The sequence below is a fragment of the Camelus dromedarius genome, chromosome 3 (genome assembly GCF_036321535.1).
Source record: "Camelus dromedarius isolate mCamDro1 chromosome 3, mCamDro1.pat, whole genome shotgun sequence".
NCBI lineage: Eukaryota > Metazoa > Chordata > Mammalia > Artiodactyla > Camelidae > Camelus > Camelus dromedarius.
This window is the reverse complement of record NC_087438.1, coordinates 35,814,201-35,833,358: the sequence shown is the minus strand read 5'-3', so window position 1 is coordinate 35,833,358 and position 19,158 is coordinate 35,814,201. Positions and strand designations below refer to the sequence as shown.

At 35.3% G+C, this 19,158-nt stretch overlaps 2 protein-coding genes across 5 annotated transcripts in view; one reads left to right on the top strand and one right to left on the bottom strand.

The window, feature by feature from the left end:
- Window positions 1-3,605, top strand: part of PLPP1 (phospholipid phosphatase 1) — a 91,881-nt gene extending 88,276 nt beyond the window's left edge. For all 4 annotated transcript variants that reach the window (XM_031445192.2, XM_031445185.2, XM_064480667.1 and 1 more), the window contains 2 exons: window positions 2,474-2,650; window positions 3,196-3,605. In XM_031445192.2, coding sequence (XP_031301052.1) covers window positions 2,474-2,650; window positions 3,196-3,327 — 309 coding nt within the window. In that variant the 3' untranslated portion in view covers window positions 3,328-3,605. The remainder of the gene's footprint in view (window positions 1-2,473; window positions 2,651-3,195) is intronic.
- Window positions 3,557-19,158, bottom strand: part of MTREX (Mtr4 exosome RNA helicase) — an 80,889-nt gene continuing 65,287 nt past the window's right edge. Inside the window, exons 22-27 of the mRNA XM_010977763.3 lie at window positions 18,296-18,459; window positions 14,527-14,632; window positions 11,326-11,382; window positions 10,153-10,315; window positions 5,270-5,374; window positions 3,557-3,835 (exon numbers count right to left, since the gene is read on the bottom strand). Coding sequence (XP_010976065.2) covers window positions 3,783-3,835; window positions 5,270-5,374; window positions 10,153-10,315; window positions 11,326-11,382; window positions 14,527-14,632; window positions 18,296-18,459 — 648 coding nt within the window. The 3' untranslated portion in view covers window positions 3,557-3,782. The remainder of the gene's footprint in view (window positions 3,836-5,269; window positions 5,375-10,152; window positions 10,316-11,325; window positions 11,383-14,526; window positions 14,633-18,295; window positions 18,460-19,158) is intronic.

The following is a 19,158-nucleotide window of genomic DNA, read 5'->3' as shown; positions in this document are numbered from 1 at the left end:
AAAAGGAGATGGTAAGATTTTGGAAAGCAGTTAAAGTGAGTGGCAGAGGAAGCGAAATCTCTAGTGCCTCTAGAGGGTGGGAGATTTGTGCTGCAGAACCTGAGAACGGCTTAGGACGTGGAGCCGCCAGAAAGACAGTGTTGTGTGCTTTGTTGGACCTGCTTATATAGGAGACTTCTGGCTGGCAACATGGGAGGGGAGTTGTCATGGTCCAGAGTTAGGGCATGTCAGCTGTGGAACTCAAGTGACCCAAAGTTCAAGAAACTCAGTATGTTTACCCCCTTGGGGTCTACTGAAGTGGAAACGTCTTCACAGGGAAGAGCAGGGCTATAGGTGGTGCCCGGCTTTTGCAGAGCTGCATCAGATATCCTGGACGCGGGGAAACAGAGCAGGCAAATTGGAAGCACACTCAATTAGCCAGCCTCACCGAGTGTAGGATTGTTCTGCGACCACAGCCTGCACTCAAGCCACGGCCATCAGTCACGGGAGAATCCAGGGTGCAGAGTGGAGCATAAGGTTAGGTCTAATCACAATCGAGGAACCCCAGAGCCCGCTCAGGGAGAAATAATCTCTGGGTCCACAGACATGGGGGAACCATCTGTATTTGGGTAGATGTCTAAGAACTAGCTACTTAGAGCAACAGAGGTTCCACCTAAAGCATACTGCAACTTACTTGATTACTGATCTGTAAGTGAATGCTGTTTTCCCAGGGATGTTGAGGAAGAGATTTGGGCAAAACAATACTTAACATAGGTCTGCAGGCTGCCTTGAGTCAAAGTCAGGGTTCTTTGAAAGGAAAATACTGTTAGAGGGATTTCAGAATCCTAAGTGAGGAAGGACCTTGAAAGTTCTCTGAGTTTCTTATTGCTCTGTCCCCAGTAGGGATGGGTGCATTTCTCCCTAAGATGTCTGCATTCATGTAAGTATTTGTAATTTCTAGGTATCTGTTTTTATAGTCTGAATAACCCACGCCTTTAACTGTTATCTAGAAAAGTAACTTAATAACCAGAATGGGGACAGCTAAACTTTTGGACAGTAATATACAAAACTTGGCTTCAGCCCCAGTCAAGGAACTATTCTCCTTAAAATGAATAAAAAGTTTCCAGTTAAAATGGAACTAATGAGGTGACTCTTACCTGGCATGGCTGTGCTAACTGGCTTCAGCTGGCAGATGCCAACTTTGCTTCAACCAGCACCAGCTATCTTCCCAATTCCAGAATCTTGAGACAAGCCTCTTACTGTTTACTTTTTTATAGCTTCAACAACAACAAACAGAAAAGAGCGAGAGTTCTGCAGAAAACAGGAGCACTTCAGCCAGCTAATGAGTCCAACTCAGTTAAACAGCTGGTATGCTCTTTTAGAATTAGATGCTTATATTATAAAGTGCTTGATAAAATTGGACAACTTCTGAGTCTCTGCTGAGAACAGAACAGACACAGCAATGCCCAAAGAACTGGGAATGGATTTGCACATCTGTTTTAAGTAGACAGTGTCAATGGGCATAGCCACTAAATTGTTTTCTGAGGACTGCATTTAATTAAATATATGTCATAAATTTTTGAACAGAAATTTTAAAATGAATGTTTAAAAGTGCATTCTTACTGGAAATTAGGGGAGAAAATTTTGTTTTAAGTGAGACCAGATTTACTGAAAGGAAACTATTCCAAATCCCTTCTCCATTACAGTCTTTTGGGATGCACCCAAAGCCAAAGGCAGGCTGACACACGAAAGAGGAAATTCTCAGGTCTGATTAGTGCATAGAAAAGTCATAGAACTTAAAGAATACAAGTGCTATTGAAAGAGTAGACTCCTATGCTGGCCCAGGACTAAACTACAAACTGTATTACTTTTTTAGGCAGATTATTGTATTTACTTACAAATACAGATTATTTGTTTAGTCTCAGTTGCTCTGTTAAATAATTTGAAGCTAGAGGAGCTCTCTAGGAAACTGGGTGAATTAAGCACTTAGTTCCGAGATAGGCTAGGCCGAAAACACAGTAGCCTGCCCCAGGGTAAGGGCAACGTGTGCTCAGAATGCTACTATCAATGCCAGCCGATCCCAGGATTCTGAACTAATGACAACAGTTGCCTTTGAAGCAGAATTATAACTCAGATAGGAAGGGGAGGGAGGAGCTGCCCCTGAAATCCAAGAAAGTCATAAACAGAGAAATGCTTGCTTTGTTTACAGTTTGAAGAATTGTCTAGCTAGATAGATAGGTAATCAGTCCTTCTAAACACAGTTACTAGGGAAATTGTTTTTTTTTTTCTTTTGGGATTAACTTTTAGGTGTTAATGAGTATAAGAATGCTTGCCTATAGCCCTATTCCATATATAATAAAAACATTTATTGAGTATTAATATTTAATGACTATTAATCATTTAAAATATCAACCCTTTAGAGGTATGGTGATACTTAACATAGCCTCTAGTTGGTGTGTTAAACTCTTTTCTTTATTCTTATTTTTTCTATTAGCTTTATCTTCAAGCCAGGATGAAGGGAGACTGGGCAAGACTCTTACGCCCCACACTGCAATTTGGTCTTGTTGCCGTATCCATTTATGTTGGCCTTTCTCGAGTTTCTGATTACAAACACCACTGGAGTGATGTGTTGACTGGACTCATTCAAGGAGCTCTGGTCGCAGTATTAGTTGTAAGTACACTGGGCAGCAGCCTCTGTCTTAATACTGATAAACACTTGGATAAGTAAGTAGGAAAAAATGTCCCAATGAGAAAACTGTGCTAAGTAAGGCAGAGAATGTGGCTCAGTAATTGCCACTGGGTTAAGGACTCCAATGATACTAAAAGTCATTTTAGGATAGACAGCAAAGAAGAGCTAGGTTATGTACTCTTTGCAAAAGTTATAAAAAAAAAAATCTGAGTTTCTTTTTTAATTGTAAAAATCTCTAGCTATAAAGTTTTCTTTTTGGTATGAACTGAAAGAAAAAAACCCCTAATTTACATGGAGAATGACACTTTCATTAAGGGCTGGCAGAGTGAAGCTGTTTGTTTGCCCAATACATAATAAAGCAACTCTCAGAATGTCTTAAACAGAAATTCCTGTTAGCCCCTAATTTATTTGTAACCGTAACCTGAACCCTATAGTGTGTATCCTTTTATTTTTGAAACCTGAATATGGTGTTTTTAAACTTATTTAAAATTGCTTGTCCCATTCTAAGTGTTTCCTGTTCTATATAGGCTGTATATGTGTCTGATTTCTTCAAGGAGAGAAATTCTCCTTTTAAAGAAAGTAAAGAGGAGGACTCTCACACAACTCTGCACGAAACACCAACGACAGGGAATCATTACCGGAACAGTCACCAACCTTAAAGGTGGTGGAGTGCCCACAGAAGCTGGCCTGCTTTCTAAAGGAAAATGATGGCAACCAGAAAGCAAGAGGATGCGTCTTTCTTCCCGGTGTATAAACCTTTAAGGGACTGCTGCTGCTATACCTCTTGGATGCCCACTTTACCTGTGTGTATATAGTTAACATTTAACACAACGGTTATCTAATAGCTCAAGTTCATTAAAAACAACTTCAAGCCTTTCACTAAAACAATGCCCCACCTGTACATTTTTTATTAAAAAATGTAATGCTTATGTATAAATGTGTATGTAATATGCTTTCTTAGAATGATGCTTGACTTAAATATAATACATATTAAAATATGTGAGGACAACTGTCTTGAGATGGGAAAACCAAGTCAGTACTTGTAAACATTTGCTGTCAACTGTAATCAGACAGGTGGTGAACAATTTAAAATCCCACATTCCTTTAGCTGACTCTATAAGTAGAGGCTGGCAGCAAACACAATGTCTCTCTTGATTTTGGTGATTCCTATGAGAAAAGAAAACAATTCCTATGAGAAAAAAAAACTTTTAAGACCACAAAGAACGTAATTCCCCTCCACTAGGGTTTTAAAGATAGCACAACAATGCTGACATAACTGGTGAGAGGGCAGCCTGAAAAACGGAAAACCCTAGCTGGCCTGAAAGATACCTTAGAGTTCACAGCCATCTCTGAGAAGCGGGAAACTTAAAAACCAGGTTCCTGTTCTTAGGACTTTTGACTCTAAAGTACCTCATGTGAGGGGGCTTGGGGGATAGGAGGGTGGAGAGAAGGTAGGGGAAAGGGTGTCTAAAACTATTCAGAAAGACATGGAAGGACTAAAGCTGTCAAAAGAAGTTAGTTGACCCAAAGGCATGAATTCTCAACCTACATTGGAAGGCTCTGTATTTCAGTTACCATGTGAAATTCTTTCTGGACTAAGGCAGGACAAATTTTATTTAGGAAGTTTACATAAATAGATTTAAGCCCGGAGTGATTAAATAGGTCTGCCTCTATTTATTGATGTGAAAATACAAACCAGTTTTTGCAAATCTCTTAGGACATTAAGTTGATAACAGAAATCACTAGGTTTGATTGCAAGCAACCAACTCAGAGCAAGAACATGGCTGATGTTTTCTTTGATGTGTTTTTAAACTCAGTCCTTTTTTGTGGCCAACATTCAGGTGGATTGAAATTATTTGCAGGCATGTATGCTTCCTTCCATTATTGCCACCTTGGTCTGGCTATCCTTTCTGGATCTGGTTTCCTGCTTCCATCTTGCTAATCTACAGACTTGCCCACAGTGCGCAGCAAGAACTGCCCTATAAAACCCAAGTCAGAGGACACCACACCTGTGCTCAAAACCTCTGGTCATTTCAGAGGAAAAAATTGGGGGCTACATGACATTTCTTTTCTTCCTCCAACTTCTACTCTTCTACTTATTGCTCACTCTGCTGCAGCCACACTGGGCTTCTTGTTGCTCAAGTATATCAATTATGTATGAAGGGCCTAAATGCCACATTCTGAGTGGGGGCTGTTAGGCCGTTGCATCCATCCTCCAATTCCCTGCTGTCTCTGTTTTTATTGCTATCTGATACATTTTAATTGCTGACTTGTTTAATGTCCACCTCCCAACACTAGAATGTAAGCTCCATCAAGGCAGGATTTTGTGTCCTTTTTGTTCACCGCTGTATTCCCTAGTGCTTAACACAATGCCTGGCGCACAATAAGTACAGAATAAATATTTTGAGATCTTACTATATAAATTCATTTACAAATTTTTTTCAACAGACACTGCTATTTTTTTTTAACACTACTAGATGGCCCTCTATGGCAATCCAGTGAAGAGCATCTGAAAATATCCCCCTAGGTTGTGATCTGGAGCCAAATCTCAGTAAGATTTGCCTAGATTATTAGAAAAAAACTTACGGGCTGGATACTGACCTTCTGCAAATTTATTTTCCAGCTCAGTGTTTCCAATGGCTTTTGCTGCTTGACACATTTGTCGAAGTAGTTCTTCCAGGCGCCTCATACAACGAATTATGCTGCCTTGTCAGAAAAGGAAACAAATCACTTGTAAAATGGAAATAATCAGGAACAGAAGAACTTTTGTTAAAAGGCAAGGAAGGCGACCATGGAATGATTAACTAATAGTACTTTGAGGAACTTCTCCTGCAGTAAATCAGCTAGTAAACTTGACAGGCTAATGCTAGGCATCAGGGAGCCTACAAAGACAAAAAGTTTAATTCCCATCCTTGAGTAATGGTAGAGAGTGATGGATTTACTGTAACATGTTGACACTTGGTCTTACAGAGGTAAGTAAACAAAATGCCCTGGAAGTACAGGAGATGACACATAACTTGGGTCTCTTAAGAATGAGGTCTCTGTCAGGCAGTGACAAGGGAAGACCACTGAGGCAATGCAGAAAAGCCCAACAAAGGCAGCTATTTGAGGACCCTGAGTGATGCCTACTAAGGCATCTATCTAGATGCTATTCTGTGAAGAGAATGCAACAGGAGATTTTTAAGCAGGGGAATAACAGGATCAGATCTATCTTTGTAAAGGTTCAATCATTCATCCTTCATTATTTTGCTTTTAGTCCCATCCTTTCCTTACTGTCACCTCAAGCAGTTTTGTGCATTTTTATCCTATCTCACCCAGGTAACTATCCGCTAGTCCAAGTGTTCTCCTTACTCTCAGCTTTGGAAATCATTCTGCCTCATCAATTAGGACTACCTAGACTAAGTGTTAGACAAAAGATACAAAGCCATGACCCATCCCCAGGCTATCTGAAGCTGACCAGAAACAGAAATAAACACACTAACAACCTAGTGGTTTGTTACAAACCTTTTTTTCTGGTATTGCCAGAGTGGAAAGTCAAACTGAATTCTTACTGGTTACTGCCTTTTTAAAAAGACTGTGGCAAAATACACATAAAATGCACCATTTTAAAGCATACACCTCAATGTCACTGCCCTTTTTTATACTCAGGTTTATATCACCATTCTGGAAGAACTCACTGAGATATAATTCACATAGCATAAAATTCACCCTTTTAATTAAGTGTACAGTTCAGTGGTTTTCAGTATTATTTGGTGCTGTACAACCATAATCACTATCTAATTTTAGAATATTTTCATCACTCCAAAAGAAATCCATATCCATTAAGCAGTCATTGTCTCCCCGTTCCTCCTACCCCAGCCCATGGCAACCACAAATCTACTTTCTGTCCCTATGGATTTGCCTATTCTGGACTTCTCACATAAATGGAATCATGCAATAGGTGGCTTTTGTGTCTGTCTTCTTGCACTTAGATCCTTAGTGTGTTCAAAGTTCATCCATATTTTAGCATGAATCAGTATTTCACTCCTCCTTACAGCTGAATACTGTTCCATTACATGGATAAACCGTAATTTAACCACTCAGCCACTGACGGACATTCGAGTGCACATGTTTTAAGGGCAGTTTTGCCCACAATAGGCTCATCTGGTTCTTGAACAAAAAACATTCTAATTGAGGATAGAAATAACACATTTCTCTATCTGGAGAGAGATCTCTACCTCCAGCTTTCTGGCATTCCGTGGTTCCCCACAGTTCATGACCTAAACTTGATTTAATCCTCCTATTTAAGTGGTTTTAATGAGTTTGGCCGAAGGTTAGGGTCATAAATATACTTTCCTGCAGTTGTTTACCACTTGATCCCAGCTTACGCTGAAACCATTCCCAGGGGGCAGAGACCGTTGCTCACACTGCACCCAGCACAATTCCTGATCCCTACTAGGGTCTCAGTTAACTATTCATAAAATGAGTAAGTATCAGGTACTAATTCCTGTCATTCAGTACTAAAACTGTTCTAAAATGTAAACACAGAAATTACTCTTACTAATAAAATGTTACTCCATTATTACTAGCAAAAGTATTTTTCAAAATAAATCTACTGGAAAATCTCTTAGATACTGACGTACCCTGTCCCAGAGAAGGGTATAAAACTATGCTTACTGACAGGCATTTGAGAAGAGCATGTGGTGGGGGTAGAGAGTGGGAATGCAACAATGTTTGCTTTAAAAACCTGTGGCAGGCAGAAATAGCGTCAACAGTTTCAAGTGACAGTTCGTCATAGAAGCTTTCCTGATGACATGTGCTTGTGGATAGCAAATTCTTCATGCTTTACAAAAAGAAAGAAATAGTAATGGCCCCTGTCTAGATTACAATGGCCCTACTACATGGATTAGTTAGTAGACTGAAACCCTAGGCTGTAGCCCATACAAATATATTTCCAACTGTTCCTCAAGTTTAGTTTGATGGAACTAAGAAACAATTACATTTTATCATTTTTTTCAGGGTGATAACAGAGGAAATAATTATTTGTATGAAGTCTTCAAAACTCCTCAACTGAATCACAGTATAAACTCTTCTCTTACATGAGATAGTCCCTAAACATCCGGTGTTACTCATTACAATGTTAACTAGCCCCAGCTAATGTCTGAAAAATATTTAAAACTACTTCTGAGGCTCATGACATGACATGATCAGACACTTGAGCGTAGCACATTAAAAAGTTCCAATCAAAAAGTTCTGCTTGTAAAAATAAAAGACACGCTATAACCATGGGCTAGAGCTTTGGGAACAATATTTTTCCAATTATATAAAGCATGTACAGTAACAAGATGAAGAGAGAATGGCTATTCTGAAATGAAAGAACAACATCTTTCAAAAAAAAAAGGGGGTTGGTGGTGAGGAGAGAGTATGCTAGAAAAAGAAAATTCTATCTTAAGTAAATCAAGATTCTCAATGACTTTTTTTGATGTTTGGTTACATTTTATTTTTATGAGCTAATATATATAGTATATCCCAATTTTAGAAAAAGTATAGCTGATATAATGGCACCATGAAAATTATGCTGAAGTTAGACCCAATTTCAAGTTATAGTTATAAAGTGAAGTCCTCAATTTTCAAACTTAGCTTTCTCAGGCAAACTGTGTGTCAAAATAGCCCCACGGAATTGAAAGGAGGCAAAATACATTTCAGAAATGCTAGTATGTTGTGGAAAACATCAACTCATAGGTAGCAGAAATATAAACTGTCCTCAATTTTAGCAGTTTAGGATTTATCTTCCATATGGTGATAACTTTTCCATTTAAGCATAAAGAGTAAAAAATAATCCACAAAGATAATTTTTCATAAGGCTCCCCAGATCTCCATGTCTATTGCCCTTTCATTTTTCTTAAAACAAAAACTACTCTCCACTACGCACCACTACTGTTTCATGTGGTGTGTTCACCTTCTCAGAGAAGTAGGTATTATATAAATATGCGCTATTATATTAAAAAGTCTTAGAATTTAGGGATTGCCTTTGGGCCTCCAAAACACATAAGCCATCAACATCTAGGGTTCCTGTGTGTTAGGCAAAATTCACAAACGCGGTGAGGATGTCATGCTTCCCTCTACTCACAGCCTCAACGATAGCTACTCACCATGAATTATTACAGACCTGCTTACCATTCCTACAAGCACGAATTTTCAGTGGATGGAGATAGTATGTATAATTTAGGATAGTATTTAAAAGTCTCTGGGTGACCCAAAATTCAAGAATAAAGTATTATAGTTCTTAGATGAAGTTATCAACTACCATATGACCTGCAGTCACAGAGGCCAGAATTCAAATCATAGCGCCATTCTGTACTGTCGCGACCTTGGCCAAATTATTTACCTTTTTAAGTTTAGCCTCCCTGTGTAAAGTGCAAATAATACCTACCCTGATGTGCTATTTTGGTGATTAGATCTAAATTATATAAAATGCTGATTAGCACAATGTCTGGAACATAGCAGTTAATAAATAATGACCTTCCCAGTAACAGAATATAGTATTCAGAGGACGATTCTGGGACCATATTAAATAATGATCATTTAATGGAGGCTTAGAAATAAACTTTAGGGAAAGGATTAAAACAGCATACCACAATTACAAAATATACTGTAAACTACAGTATTTAAAACTTTAAAACCCATAAAATTCAATGCAGTAAAGGTTCATGGTTGATTCTGTTGCAGAGATGTTTAACCTATGCATCATAAAAATCACTGATTCATAAACACAGTAATCTATTAGTAATAATATCAGGTAAAAAGCATAATACGGGGTGTGTTAAAAATATAATTCTTCTCAAAACACACTTACAAGTAATATTTTACATATTCTTATAATAATCTCTGTGAAGCCCAAGCTCATTAATTTTCATTTTTAAGAAGGGTCAATGTAACCACAATTTACCATTGTAAAAATCTACATAAGCCAATTTTTTTTTTTACAACAAATACAGCATTTCTAAATACGGTCTTCTTTAATTACTGTGAATATTATTTACTTCTTATAATTCACTTATGACTACTCCTTATATACTTCCTTTACTTTTTCATTAAAAATTTTTTTTTTCAGTTGAGTAACTATTATCAGAAATGCAATGATGGACAGCATTTTCAACTGTATCATTTTTTAGTGGAATTATATAGTAAGCCAATAGGTTATTACCAAGAGAATAAAACCAAAAGTGAAAACACCCACACAAACAGGACTTACTAGGATCATCTGTTTATCTGTGATTGCAGAGACATGGGCATAAGATTATAAACTCTTACAATGAGCAGACTGTGTTTATTAAATAATACAAAGGGTTTATGGAGATTATTTTTGATCTACATAAGCAGAAGATTCCCTTTTATGACCAAAAACTGAAAATAAGATCTTATTCTTGTTCAGTGAATCAATGCCATCCTAAGTAGATTTCTCTTATCCGAAAGAAATGCATGCATACAAAATTTAACCATACCTTCAAAAACATCCGTCATTTTGCAGATATGGGCAAATGTAGCTCCAGTCGCCCAAGTATATACCACATCCATTAAGTGAGGTTTAAATGAGCTCAGGTAAGTCTCCTCATCAATTTCCAATTTGGCTTCTGCTGAAACTTTTGCTATTCTTTTAGCACATTCCTTTGAAGGTAAAAGATACACTTAAAATGTCTTACTTATGATCTCTCTTACCACTTTTTCTTTAGGTTTCCAAAGTCATCATTCTACAAGGTTCCTTTTTCTTCCTAGGTAATAAGCCCACAATTTGGATATTCTGCTTCTAAGTAGCCACAGTGCCTGTTAACACTGCTAAGGGATCAAACAGCAAAGCTTTCCCACTATGTTAAAGTCCTTAAGAAAAACATCAAGAGCAAGACTTTCTACAAAAACCAGAACTCTTCATTAAAACTGTTCAAGAGTAACATTTAATAATCTCTAATTGTTTCATTAGCAAAATAAAGATACAATAACAAAACAGAGAAACATAAATCTTATGGGCAAAAAGATGCTATTTCCCCAAATATACTTTTAAAAATGTAAATCTCAGTATTTTCTTTTCCCTACAATGAGAATTTGGATTCATTCTTTACTCCTCGGTAATCTAAAAGGTCAAAAATTCCTAGAGCAATAAAGATTCCCCTGGTTCTGGAAGTTTAAATTTCTTATAAAGACACAAATTCATTACTATGAGCTACTGTGGCTCTGAGGACCCAGAAATAAATCATTTCTTAGTCTAAAACAGATTTTAAAACCTGATTTTAAAATTTGTTGTAAGGCAGGATGAAAAAATGTACAAAAAAATAAGCTAACTAAAACCTAGCCCATCTAGATGCCATTCATAGCACCAAGGAAAATGATGCAGGCACTGAATTGTTAGTATGGCCTATCTACATATGCAATGCTAAATCTGCATTCACAGATATTCACTCTATACAATTTATCATATTCGTGGGGGAAAATGTTTAATTTTTAAAATAAAAATTAGAAATGATGTTATCAAAATAGCATTAAATGACAAGACTAACATCAAATGATGTATTTAATCCTGAAGGAAGCTGTCTCTGTGGAATGATAAATACTATGATTAGACTGTCAAAAATGTTTATTTCACAATATACTATTCACAAAATATGTAGTTCAAAAAACCTTACCTGCATTTGACGAAGTGGTCCTGCTAACTGCTCTGTTAATTTTGGCATCTCACTAGACTGTAGAAGAAAAAAGAGTAGATGTAAAAACCCAAATTTAAAATGCAGTATTTCCTACCTGCTTTAACAAACAAAACAAAGCTTTCATGATATCCATTAATTTCAAATTATAAGACCTCAGTCATTAGCATTTGGTGTTTCCAATCAACTTCTAGGTTATACAAGCAAAATTATCATTCCTCTCATCCTGAATTATATTATGCTCTTATATTTCAGAGGAAAAGATTCCACTTCTAAATTTGTAAAGTGTGCTATTTTCTGTCCCCATAAATGGAACTGAAGGAGAGCAAATACTGTAAACATGCACAGTAGTTTAGTTACATCAACATTTATAAACTGTTGTATCACAGTTTGATTTTTGAAAGTTTTGGCTTCTAGGCAATTCTCAATCTGTAGAAACTGAAAATCTGGGATAAAGAACATTAGAAATAATGCCCTCAATTTTAATTTTACTCAGCTCTTTCTAGCTCTCTAAGTACTTTTAAGACAGTTAAAAGTTTAGCATGAGTTTTAGTATTCTTAATATTGTCTTCCCAATAGTGAAAAGTCCATCAACTTCTCAATTAGAATAATAGGAGTTTCAGGTCTATTACTAACTTGTCATATGAACTTAAACTAGCTGCTTGAATTCTGTGTGTTGGTTTTTTTTTTTTAAGGTTTAAAAAATTTTTTTTCTAATTTTTTTTTTGGGGGGGAGGATTACGTTTATTTATTTATTTTAATGGAGGTAATGGGGAATGAACCCAGGACCGTGAATGCTCAGCATGCACTCTACCACTAAGCTGTACACTTTCCCTGTTGGCTTCTTAAGCTGTCAAAGAGAAACAATAAGCTCAGATCCTCAAAACCTATTGGATTGTGATTAGAATAAAGACATTATTAAGGGGCAAATTTTGACAAAGGTAGACTTATTGTACAAAAATAAAATTATTATAAGAAAGATATGTTTGTATCCATGTGTGAAACATGATTTAAATTATATGTAAATTTAAAAAAGCAATTACAGGTTAGTTCCAATAGATCTGCCTTTATATTAAGCATCAGTATGCAGTATACAGGACTTCGTTTTGATATGTAACATGAATATATACATATATATGTATATAATGTAATAAATCATGAACCAGGTTATTATTCCTGTTAAAACAAACAAAAAATTGTGATCAATCATAAAAAAGCAAAATGGCCAGAATGAACTCAACATCTCAGTTTAAAAGTGAAAAGAACATAAGACTGTAAATATCTTTGATACTGAGTCCATTCACGGTCAACAGCAACCCCATCCCCTTGGTGATTTCCATCTGCCTCCTCTGCTTTACTTTTCTCCAAAACCCTCTTTCCTTTTTACATAATATACATATACTTTATTTCTTTATTGTTTATCTTCATCCACTAGAATATAAGTATCATGAAAGCAAAAATTTTTGTTGTCTCTCTAGTGCCTAGATCTCCGCATTGCACAGTGGGTGGTTAATAAGTATTTATAAGTACCTGATATTTATATTATAAAGACTACATACAATCTTTAAATTACTCTGAATAATACAAATGATATAAAAATGTGGGGGCACAGTTTTAGAAGCAACATATTTTTAAACAGAAGTTACATATCAAGCAGACCATATATTATTTATAGTAAGTATCTTACTCTATTTACCTTTCTTTCTGAATAGAAAGCATATTTTTAAAAGTATTAACAAAATATCCAACTTGATGTTGAAAGGCACCACCATAAGAATTGATGACACCACACATAACACAGTATGGCTTCACTGAACAAATCTTAACTACATATAGTGACATCTTGGCCCAAGACTTAAAAAGAATTGTGGCCCAACACCTGTGAGGAGGTAACATATTTGGCCTCTCAGAAGACAGGATTTTTGTAGTGCGACATTAAAAAAGAAAGAAAGAGCACAATGTAAGCAATTAGCCACAGGAAAAAGTCTGACACAGGCAGAAGACCACCAAACTCCAAATAATCTCTAAATCTTAGATTTGTTCAAAGAAAATTTGACAAACATTCTTAACAATTATCTTGGAAAATGATACAATAAAATTTCGAACCTAAGGCAAACAATAGCCAAACAAAACATCCTGTAAAGAAATGCATTCCTCATGTGCAAATTAAGTTACTTCATAGGTGCATAATAGGCATTCTCAAGAGCAGAAATCGTTTTTGGATTACTATGCTATTTGTTATCATTGTCACTATAGTTATAAATCTAATCTGTAATCAGAGAGCTGAGAGGAAAATACCTACCTACTTCAAGAAGTTACATATTTTATATGGTTAAAAGTAAGGAAATAGTTAACAAGTAAACAGATCAATGGCAGAGCTGAAAAAAACAATTTGTCTTACAATTTACTACTTAAAAGTTTAACTAAATGTAAAAGGTTCTCTAAAAATTTAGATAGCAACATTAAATTATTTTTAGAAGGTAAATGTCCTTGTCTTACTATTTTGTCTGTTGCATGCACAATGAATATAGTTTTAACTTTGAAATGTGAAATATGCATTTTACTTTCTAAAACAAATCATACTACCTTTTGGAATAAACAATGATTAGTGTTCTTACGGTTTTCGATCCAGCACTTCATTTTTTGATTTCTCAAGAGCTGTTAAAAACCAACTACTCACATGAGAAAAATGCTAAACCAACAATAAGAATTTTATGGCTATTACCTCAAATCTTAGCTATGAAAACTAAGACTTCAGCCTCTAGTTGGATCAGCTGCTTCACAGTTATTCTCCAAGAGTGGGAGGAGGGATAGTACTTCAAAATTTCATTCCCCATACAGATTTACTAGTTTTTCCCGATTTTACCTTTTCTTTTTCTTTCTAGGACTGTCTGATTAGGCTACACCTTCAAATAATACATTGGGTTATAGAGCAAATTTATAACTTGGAACCTGATTAATGATGACTGTCTACAAATAGAGTTCTATTTTACTCTTTCTTCTGATAATATGCATTTAATTCTCTCTTACTATATATTTGTGTTAGTTATACTGATGTCTAATTAACATTACTCATGTAAATATAAAGTATATTTTATCATTAAAAATATCCATAGTAATACTAAATTATAGGGTTGTAAATTAATTTCTTAAAATAAGATGTGCTAAAATCTATTAACTCACATTCTCTTGAAACACAAAGCAGCTTAGTAGTGCTGTTGCCTGTTCTGCAGATAGGTCATTGAAAAGGCCATTAAACATCATCTCAGTTAGAAGAAGTTCATCAGCACTATACCGCCATATGCAAAAAAAAAAAAAAAAAAAAAAAGAATAAATTCCAAATGTCAGAATACAAAAACACACATATGTACCCATACAACCTTAAGATGTAGTTTTAAATAAAATATGTTATTTGGCTATGAGGAGTGACAAAGATTTACTGAGGAAATGGCAGGTCTTTATACTTACCAATATATAAATAATAAATGCGAAATGGGTGTTTCATATAAAAAGTAAATGTCAAAATGTGCATATTCACTGAAATAAAGAACCATTTCTTAACTCTTAGAATACAGAAAAAAAAGTCACTACCATTTATTATTCAGGCCCAAGGACCTTTTTGACTGTTTTCAATTCTAAGTTATTTCATAAATAACTAAAAAAACAAAGACAATGAAAAACTTTATTAGAATCTTAATTAGAATGTACCCATAGCAGACACATATTTTATCGTTTCCCAGTGTTGAGAATGTAACAAATTGCTGCTCAACTGTCATTCATGAATCTGGACTATATCCACCTAGTAAATACAATTCCGTATTTCAAACATTTCTCTAATAGGTACTAGCTCATCATTACTTCTGTTTCTTCTTGCACTTCCATTGTTGAAACATACTATTGACTCCAGATTTTAAATGTATCTTTTAGGTTTTAGCTTATTATTATTTTTAGTTCTTCTTTTGCATCATCTAAATAAAATATTTTAAAAGACTTGACAAGTCATAATTTCACTGAAGAAAGGCCATCTTCTTTGCTCTATTATTGTACAGCATTTTCACATCCAGATTTATACTATAAAGATAACAGATTTATATTACAAAGATAAGTGATCAATCCAATAAATTATTCTCATCTTTTTATCATCAGTTTATCAGTTTCCTTGTACTTACAACTATCTTCAGTATTTGACTACCTAAGAACTGTATCAAGGAAATGTTAGCACACCAATCATAAATGAAAAATATAGTCACAATTCCTTTTTGGAAAAATGGGATGGTCCAAGTTCTTATCAGAAAACATTACATAACTGAAGTCTCTCCTGTTGAACATAAAGGAGAGTAAAACTAACAAAAACTTAGAATTTTCTTCCTGATCTTAGAAACAGATTATCCACTCACTGATTGAGTTGAGAATTTACCTAGGACCTGAGATTTTGCTTATATGATCAATCTCATTATCACCTTGCCTAGAGTGCTTTTTGTCTCTGTGTTAATTCTCTGATTTGTGTAATAATTGCAAAATATCTTTTTCTGTTATTTTCACCTTTATCATCAAGGGTAGAAAAAAAAATTCTGAATTCTCAACTGTGTTCAATGAAAGCTAAAAAAGACTACAAAGATGGTGTCTTTAGAACAAAATCAAGGTTCCATGTAGCATGTTACATTTATATAAAGGTTTAATGGATCCATTCAGTAACTGTTAAGGACATTACTCTAAAAAAACAAAACAAATGACAAACTTTCTATTTTGGGGAGGAACTCTAAAAAAGAATAAAGCCATGAACTATCAAACTTTACAAACAGTTATAACTATTCAAAAATAAAGTAAAAAACAAAATTTAGGTTCCTAATGCAAAACTGACAGTTAAGTCAAGCCAAAAGGACAAAAATACAAATAAGACAAGACTACTTCTACAGTCTAATGTGTGAGGCAGACAAGAAAGACAATAATCACAGGACAGCAATTTAACAGAGATTTACATAGGCAACTATAAAAAAAAGTTGAGAGGTCTAAAATCAAATTGAAGAAGCTAAAAGCAAGTTTTGGAAGATCTCAAAAAAAATATACAGGAAAGGGGAGTGAAGGAAAGGTCATGCTAAATGAAAGAAACACCATGTGCAGACAAGAAACAGGCTAGAGAGGGAAGGGCAAGAATATACTAAATTATGGAATTTATTCTAAAAGCAATACAAAAATCATTGAGAGACTTTTACCAAAAGAGTAACATGGTGGAATTTGTGCTTTGGAAAGAATATTCTCAAAGTAAGAGTATAAAAGATAGGTTGTAGAGACTTAAGACAAGAATCAACGAATAGTCAGGAGGGCTACTGCAATACTTCAGACAATAAACAATGAAGGATGCACATTAGTCAGTGGGAACAGTTAAAACAGCATGGAGGTAGGAGAAAACAATCAGGAAGATGTGGGAAGAGAGTAGGAAGGGAGAGAAGGAGTTGAAGATGACTCCCCAGTTTTTGCCTTCAGTGGCAGGGTCTTATTTATTCAGCAAGACCGACAAGAGGGAGAGGCAAATTGGGGCGAAAGGTAACATACTTTGATATGTATTCTTGTTCCCTCTCTCCCTAAATATTCTATTTCAGGATAAAATCAGTATCTTTTCTTCCAAGGCTAAATCTAGCTGCAGACATCTGAGAGAAATTAATTTCTTTATTAATTACTAAATACTACATAATATCACAAAGAAATAATTTCAGTAACATTAATTTTGGCATACAAATCAGCAGACCAGTGTTGTGGTCTAGATTTAATCCTGGATAAATTATTAACTTTACAGTGCCTAGGTGTCTTTAATTACAAAGTAGGAAAGCTTAATTTTATCACAGGTTGAAGGAAAACTTCAAGCCTGTGGGCCAAGTCTAACTGAAGAAATGTTTCATTTGGCTTGCACAGTGACTTAAAAAAACAAAACAAAACTGGAGTTAGCTTGTGAAAATTTAAAAATCAAGAGACTGCATCTAAAATTCTGGATTTGGGGCTTTTTTAAGTTGAAGAATCTGTATCACATTATTCTGTAATAACTGACTGGTAATGGGTAGTCACTGACCCCTTTTTGGTGGCCAAGAATTGTCCTGTTTACCACAGAATTGTGGCCCCTTCAGACATCTGAATTCATACCTAAACTGTATAAACAACAAGAACAGTATGAATAAGCCTTCTTCAGGAATGTCCAAGATCATATACAAGGTTTGTAATTCTCTGGCCCCATCTACTAGGGCCATGGTGAGAACATAAAAAGCTGTTTCAAAATGTCTTTTATGGACTCACTGAGAATAATATTCATGACTACAGCAAAACATTTATCTTCAGGATGATGGCAATCACATAGGACCCTGAGCCAGACCATCCAATGGGCCATTCCAGAATTTCTGACCCACAGAAACCACCAGGGAGAATGAAATAACTGTTGTTATTTTAAGTTATATAGTTTTAAGGTCATTTGTAATGTGGCAAAGATTATCAAAATAGACAATAACTTATATCCAATTGACAGTAGCTAATATCCAATTTTAAACTGAGGTCTGTAACATGCTATACTATAATACTCTATCTTTAGTCCAAAACTTTACAAAAAAAAGTAATGATTATTAGATTAAGTTTCAAGGTGGGAAAACATTCCTAATAGCTAAAAAAAGTATACAAAATCATGTATAAAACTAAGATTACAATCATGTAAAAATTTCATAATGCATTAAAATAAAGAGGAAATATATGTAAATGCTAATGGTGTTTGTGTTAATTAGTCAGATCCAAGAGATTTTTATTCTCCCTTTCTAAATTTTCAACTTCATGGTCAAAACCTGTATTTAACATGGGAGGTACTATACAAACTTTCTATTTTTAAGACAGCTCTTCTGCCAAAATATCAATAGCCCTCTCTAAAAAAAACAATATCCCATTTGAAAGTCAGTTTTCCAGAACAATCAAGTTTTACCTGCTTATCTCGCAAGCCACTCGTCCTTTCATCTCTATGACATCAGAAGATGTAGCAAATCCCAACCTCCTTAAAACACGTTTGCGACATTTGAGCTCATCCATTTGTAAGACAGTTCTTGCTTTCTTTAGTTCTCGCTTTGCAGATTTAATATCTATAGCAATCTAAGGCATATAAAAGTATAAAGGAAGTTCAATAATAAAGCAAACAAAATGAGATTTAGTCACGAAATGAAACAAACTATTACACTGGGGGGCGGTGAAGGGGAATATAGGAGCTTCTTAGATACTGTCCCAGGATATTACACAAGAGGAATGATGTATCTGAGGTTATTAAATATCAGCAAAAATGTTAACTATATGGGAAATATAAAATATCCATTTCAAAAACACGAGGCAGAGCAGGGAGATTAAGGAGTTGTTAAAAGCTTAAGAAGTTGGGCATAGAGCATGACTCTTGCTTAAATGAGGAGGGTAAGGAGGAAGGTCTAGAAGGAGAGGACTGAGGTGGTTGGCCACAAGCTAAATGAGGTAACCTGCAGGAAGCAGAAAGTCAGTGTGAATTAGGATAGGGTCTCCCACGACAGGATGCATAAGATACCCGTACTCCTAAAGTAGCAATCACATCAGCTCCAGCTTCTCATCCTTAGGGAATCAGGGGGTAACTTAGACAACAGGGAAAGAAAGATGAGAGTATAGGAAAGAAAGATGAGAGTATATGAATCTTGTCTCTTAACTACTTCTATTTTCCCCATGATTCCTGATGCCCTGAAAAGTATTCCTTCTATTTGCCCAGGATGGAAATGGATTTAACAGAGAGAACAGGTCTTTATTCTATAGACAGAGATAAAACTTAAAGGGAAA